The sequence below is a fragment of the Arachis stenosperma genome, chromosome 5, assembly GCF_014773155.1.
Source record: "Arachis stenosperma cultivar V10309 chromosome 5, arast.V10309.gnm1.PFL2, whole genome shotgun sequence".
NCBI classification, from domain to species: Eukaryota; Viridiplantae; Streptophyta; class Magnoliopsida; order Fabales; family Fabaceae; genus Arachis; species Arachis stenosperma.
The window spans coordinates 128357144-128363856 of NC_080381.1; the positions used below are offsets into that span (position 1 = coordinate 128357144).

At 29.1% G+C, this 6713-nt stretch overlaps 1 protein-coding gene across 2 annotated transcripts; it reads left to right on the plus strand.

The window, feature by feature from the left end:
• The first annotated feature begins 2252 nt into the window (after nucleotides 1–2252).
• LOC130979996 (2-methylene-furan-3-one reductase-like) lies at nucleotides 2253–5829 on the plus strand. 2 transcript variants are annotated; one of them, XM_057903585.1, is made up of 5 exons: nucleotides 2253–2548; nucleotides 3412–3735; nucleotides 4142–4301; nucleotides 4847–5091; nucleotides 5719–5829. In XM_057903585.1, exons 1-5 carry the CDS (start codon nucleotides 2318–2320, stop codon nucleotides 5728–5730), a joined length of 972 nt encoding a protein of 323 aa, XP_057759568.1. In that variant the 5' UTR covers nucleotides 2253–2317; the 3' UTR covers nucleotides 5731–5829. The 2 variants fall into 2 exon arrangements, with proteins under 2 accessions (XP_057759568.1, XP_057759567.1); XM_057903584.1 differs by lacking the exon at nucleotides 5719–5829 and having other exon boundaries at nucleotides 4847–5536.
• The last annotated feature ends 884 nt before the right edge of the window (nucleotides 5830–6713 follow it).

Below are 6713 nucleotides of genomic sequence, written 5' to 3' on the forward strand. Positions count from 1 at the left end.
TAAATTTGAATTAAACAATAATGTTTCATCATGGATATCGTATGTAATTTTCCTATTTTGTACCCTCTCGGGCTCTCTTCCTCATTGGTACTTAATAATAACAAAATATTTATTATCAAAGTTTTCTAATGAATATATTTTTTTTATCGAAAATAAAAAGACTAGAACCTGCGATCTCTTAAGTGAGTATGAGAAGATTATGTCATTTGAGTTATAACTCATTGGCAATAATTATTTACTTTGAAGAAACAAATTTTGTCGTGTATATTAGTTTAAATAAATGCAATAGCAATATTTGTAGCTAGTGAGATATCAGAAATAATATGCGTGCATGAAATTTTAGATTTAAGTTTTATCATCATCTATGTAATAAAAAGACAGATAATACATTTCATAATTTTTTATATGAATTAATTAAATATTATATTATAAGAATTTGTAAAGTGTAAAATATTTATTATTATATACAACGTGTCATATTTTAAGTACTGTAAATCCGGCTTAATTTTAGCTAAATTTTAGATATTGTACACCCGAAATAAATAATAAAGAATGTGATTCAACAGATTCTAAGTCCATCCGAACGAGTATGTCTATATGACTATATGTAAGGTGCGGTCGAAATGTCTTCACCATTTGTGAGGTTTGGAGAACTGTACTAAAATATCACTATTTTTTCACTATTTTTTATGATTCTATTTGAGTAAACAACTACAAAAAAAAACTCATTACTAGTTATATCCATCAATACAGAGACAAGAGAATATATATAATACGTGAATGAATTGGGATGAGTTAATTATGAGGCTTCAAGCTTCTTTTACAGGTAAAATTGTTTGGACGTAACTATTTAGATAAAAAAGTTCATTTTAATTTTGTAAACATCTAGAATGCATTGAGTCTAAAAAAATTATGAATATATCTCAATTGCTCAATACGCGAGATATGTGTAGATTAACTGAAAAAAAATTATTTAATAATAAATAAAATATTTATTTAATTTAAATAAAATAAATCCTATATTTCATTATATATTAGGTCTCATTTATTTTTTTTATTTTTATTTGGTTGAAAGACCCAAAATAAGTGTTTAGAACTCTATTATTTGGTGGTTTCTCTCTTGATGTACTGTATTCCCTCTTGGAACTGTGTGAAACTTGGAAGTGTTTTTCTAAAGAATTCAAAACTTGACGTAAGGGCCTGCGTCTTGATGCAAATTATTTTGGTTTAAGAAATCTTAGGGTGGAAATTAACATTTTTTTTTATCAATATTTACGGATATTGATGCGGACACAAAATATGATATAATATGAGATATATAAATTTTAAAATTTTATAAAATACAATAACACTATATATATGATTAAAATGTTTTTAAAATAAATTATAATAATATTTTAATATTTTATTAATATCAAAACATAAATTAATTTTAATTATTTTTATTGTTTTCAACTGTTTTTAATTATAATGTATTTAAAATAATTTTTTATTTTAATAAATAATAATATATATTATTTTTATACGATTAGACATTTTAATAATATTTAGGTGCGTCTGAATATATTTAAAAATTTTTTTTTATTAAAATACAGTTAGAGAAAAGACACATATATCGAATAAATATCCAATAAATATTGTGTTTAAAATATATTTGACATATAAACATGACAACTTAGTCAACACAGTATTTTTTAGACATTATATATAAAATTAGGAAATATTAGGTAAACAACCATCAATTAAATAAAAATACACTACACTTTAATTTAATGCTATTAATTAAATTTAAGATTAATTTACTCTCTTAATTTTATTAATTCACATTATTTAAAAATATTGTTGGTTATCTATATTTTTTTTATTAAAATATATTTGTTGACTAAATAGTTCAAAATAATAAATGTTTTGTCGGTTATACATGTAGCATTGCTTTTTTGCTTTAGCTTTTACTTAATGGGAGTGGATTTTTTTTAGTAGAAAAAATATTATATATTATTTAATGTTTGATCTAACTCTTTATTGTTCTCTCTTTTATTTAATTTTGATCTCACTTATAGAATTAAAAATAAAATATCACACTTTATTTTCTCAAATATTTTTTTCACTGAAAATTCATTTTCCTACCTAATTATTCTATTTTTAATCAATTACGTCCTTTTCCGATGGGTAATTTTAATTTAACAAGAATCAGATCACTGGCTATAAATATGTGATAAATTTGCTCTCCATCTCCATCAACCTAACAAAGTAAACCCATCAAATCAAAGTTGTGTTTCATCATTCTTCTATCTTCCAAAGTAATTAATATATATCTATGATGGCTTCATCAGATGATTCCACCATTCCAAGTCACACAAAAGCATGGTTCTATTCAGAGCATGGGAATCCAGGTGATGTTCTAAAGATACATCCAAATTGGCCAATACCAGAACTCAAAGAGGACCAAGTGCTCATCAAAGTTGTGGCTGCATCACTTAATCCAGTTGATAATAAAAGAATCACTGACTTCTACAAAGACATTTACACCCCTGATCCTCATCTCCCTGTATGTACTACTCTATATTCCCTTGTTCATTTAGGCTAAATTATATTCACCTTCATCGAAATTAGATGATATTATATATGACACTTTCTATTTATAAAAAAACTATAGATTACATGCATGACACTTAATTTGGTCAATTTGGAGAGTGTTAAAAATTAAAGTGAGATAAATAAATTGTATTAATGTCCAATTTGGTGTTTTAACATATATAAGTTAATTTGGTCTTTAAAAAATTCAACACTTCAATTTAATCCTTAAAAAATATCAACATGGGTCGAATTGTTTCTCTGTTAATTTTTTACTAACATGCGAGGTAAAGTCTGTCGATATTTTATTACATTAGTAAAAATTTAATAGAAAAACCAATTTGACTCATATTATCTAAAGGTACATATTGTTCTTAAGATCACACACTCTTCTAGTTTGATCATACCCGATAATCCCTAATTTTTCTGGTGATTACTCTTATACATATTCAAAATGTGCAGAGATGTCTTTTATGTACTTTCTCACTTAGTATGTGAGAACCCACCAATATTTTTAGATAGTTAATGTGATTTTTCTTGATATATATATATAATTTAATCTCAAGATAGTCACTGATATAATTATTAAATTAGGTTGCATATATTATATTTTTTGAGTGAAATTTTTCTTTAGATCCTGTACATGAACATAAGATGCTTGTACATTGGACGAATTTTTTTATACAATTTGATCCCACTACTACTCTTGTATACATATTTCTTGTCAAATATTTATTTTTTCACTTCTTCTATGCTTTTTTCATGGATGCATATATAAAATTAAACTAAATTTTTCCATTCATAATTGTTTGCACTGTGGGTGGAAATGATGTGAAGATTGTTCCAGGGCTTGATGTTGCCGGTATAGTGGTGAAATTGGGTGATCAAGTCAAGAAATTTAAAGTTGGTGACGAAGTTTACGGCGACATTAACGAGGATGGCATACAAAACCTTAAGATTCTTGGAACATTGTCAGAGTATACTATTGCTGAAGAGAGGCTTTTGGCTCACAAGCCTCCTAATCTCAGCTTCGTTGAAGCTGCTAGCTTCCCTGCGGCGGTTGAGACTGCTTATGAAGGACTTGAGAGAGCTGACTTCTCTGCTGGCAAATCTATTCTTGTTCTCGGAGGTGCTGGCGGTGTTGGTACCCAAGTTATTCAGGTAATTATTTTATGGTACTATTTGTTCAGTCAAATATATATATTTATCTAACCTTTACAATATTAATTTCACATGAAACAATTTTATAAAATTTTACTGTTTAGGTAACCACTTTACTTTTTCTAGTTGTTTAGGTAAACCATATTAATAATCTCTCGGTTAATTAGATCTAATCGATACATATACGTGTTTATTATAAAATTTTAGATGATTATTATATTGTCTAATTTGTTAAAAAAAAAATAAAAATTAATATTTAATTTAAAAATATAAAAATAAATAATTTTAATATTTGAAATTTATTATAAAAATTAAATTAAATAAAAAATAAGTACTAAGTAATAAAAATGATAGAATTCACCGAATTAATAATGTAAATTAATTAGTAACATTTATTTGTGTGCAGCTTGCGAAGCATGTGTGTGGCGCATCAAGGATAGCAGCAACATCAAGCACTGGAAAACTCGAATTCTTAAGAAAACTGGGAGTTGACTTTCCTATTGACTACACAAAGGAGAACTTTGAGGAGCTGTCAGAAAAGTTTGATCTAGTCTACGATACAGTAGGTAAGGTCTTCAAAGTTAACCACAGTGGGGAATCGGAATGAGTTTTCTTAATTAAAAAATGATGCTAAATGTGAATCTTTATTATAGATAAAAGAATATATACTCAAATAGATTTTTAAAAATTTTTGTGTTGAATGTTTTTGTTTTTAATAAAATTTTATTATGTTAAAGTTTTTAAATTTTATAAAAATAAAATATATAAATTCTTCTTTTAATCAATTTTATTATTTTTATTTAGACAAATAAATTTAAAAAAAATGATTGAAGAATTTATATATTTTACTTTTATAAAATTCAAAAATGTTAATATATAAAAAATTTTAAAAACAAAAATGTCTTATTCAAAATTTTAAAAAAATTTATTTAAATATATACTCTCCTAGATAAAATTTGAATATTTTTATGAAGTCCATGACAATGACTACTTAATTAATCAATGAATGTTCATTTCTTAGTGGTAGTGTACTAGTGTGTTTTTCAATTGTTTTTCTTTCTAATAAATAGTAGTGATTTTGTAATTGTAATAACCAAAACAATGCAAACAGGGCAAACTGAAAGAGCCTTGAAAGGTGTAAAAGAAGGTGGGAAAGTAGTGACAATAGTACCTCCTGCTGGAGTTCCACCAGCTATCTTTTTCGTTCTCACTTCCAAAGGATCTATCTTAGACAAATTAAGGCCTTTTTTTGAGAGCGGCAAGGTCAAGCCAGTTCTGGATCCTCTCACTCCAGTGCCATTTTCTCAAGTCATTGAAGCTCTTTCTTACATTCAAACTGCAAAAGCCACAGGAAAGGTGGTCGTTTATCCCATCCCATGAATATTATTATTACTACTTAATATATATTAAAAATATTATTTATATATTAAAATTAATTATTAAAATCAGTTACTAATATATTTATATATAAATATATATTTTATTTAATTTATTTTTAATATATATTTATATTTTAATATGTATTTTATATTAGTGACTGATTTTATATAGTTGATTTTGATATATACTTTGAATAGAATGAATGTAATTAGGGTCAACATCCTAATACGGTGGATTAATATATATAAGGATGTGTGTGGTAGTAAATAATTGAGGCTTGTATTATTATTGTGTCATAAGACCTGGCCTTGTCATTTTCTATGTTATCTGTTTCTATGTATGCCGATAATTATTAATTCTATCTTCTGCTGAATGATAATGATTGGTGATGACCAATATTCATGTGTATGTTCATAAATAATTCCTGGTCTAGTTTATAGAACTAATTAATAAGATACACGTTGTGTAGTCTGTAGAATATTGGAACAAGAAGAATGTGTACTTACCTATGGAACTAAACTTTAACAACCAGAAGAAAACAGTATTTGTAACTGATATGGCCAGTAAACATTGGTTACACATTATAGCTCGGTTACACTTCAGGCCCGATCATAATCGACGATCTCATCATGGCCTCCAGTCAATAACGTCGGATCTACAATTTACTCTCTTCCAAGACGTTACAATAAGGTCGGATCCCCAATTTATTCTCTTCCTAGACGTTACGCCTGAAGGATAACGGCCGACTTCTCCTGCTAAATATAAAGCAGCCAAAAGACTAAAGGAAGGTACGTGACTTTCCAAAAGAAAAAGAATTATTATCTCTCAAAAACTAACTTGAGCGTCGGAGTGCCTTTGCAGGTACCCACTCTCGCCGTTCATCTGCCGCCGACGTATACCTCGGTTCGTTCTGGGAGCCCACCGATCTTACCAAAGGACGAGCTATACTTCGGGATTGCCAGGCAAGAACATTTGGCGCCCACCGTGGGGCCGAGCAACTTGAAAACCCATTCGCAAAGGTCCCAAAACACCCTTAAGATACTACCATGGCCGACGCCCCTCCCCCAACCCCATCTGAGCTCCTTCGGATGGTGACCGAGCTTCAACAAGCAAATCAACAAATGGCGGAGGAAAACCGAAGAATGCAGGAACAAATTGCACAATTGGTCACTAATCGGCTGGAACACAATGATGATCCTCATAACCGGGAGGAAAATCATGAACGTCGGTCAATGCCGACCCATATTTCTGAAACACCTCAACAAGAGGAAGAAGAGGCCAACCAAACAGAAAGGTCCCAACCAGAAGTCGAGGAAGACGAGCGTGATAATTCTGCCGGACCATTCACGCCCGACATTATGAATTTTCAACTTCCCCGGCAGTTCACCCTGCCGACCACTCTGACCCCTTATGATGGATTGGGAGATCCAAAGCAGCATATTAAGAAATTCCGATCTATTATGATCGTTAACGGTGCATCTGACCCTATTTTATGCCGATGTTTTCCATCTTTTTTAGACGGTCCTGCACTTGACTGGTTTTGTTCTTTGCCTGCAGATTCAATATCGCGTTTTCAAGAGTTGGCAAAGCAGTTCGAA

Coding starts and splice junctions, on each gene's coding strand:
- LOC130979996 (XM_057903584.1), top strand. CDS start 2,318: ATGATGGCTTCATCAGATGATTCCACCATTCCAAGTCACACAAAAGCA. Junction 2,549..3,411: donor CCCCTGATCCTCATCTCCCT/GTATGTACTACT, acceptor AATGATGTGAAG/ATTGTTCCAGGGCTTGATGT. Junction 4,302..4,846: donor TCTAGTCTACGATACAGTAG/GTAAGGTCTTCA, acceptor CAATGCAAACAG/GGCAAACTGAAAGAGCCTTG.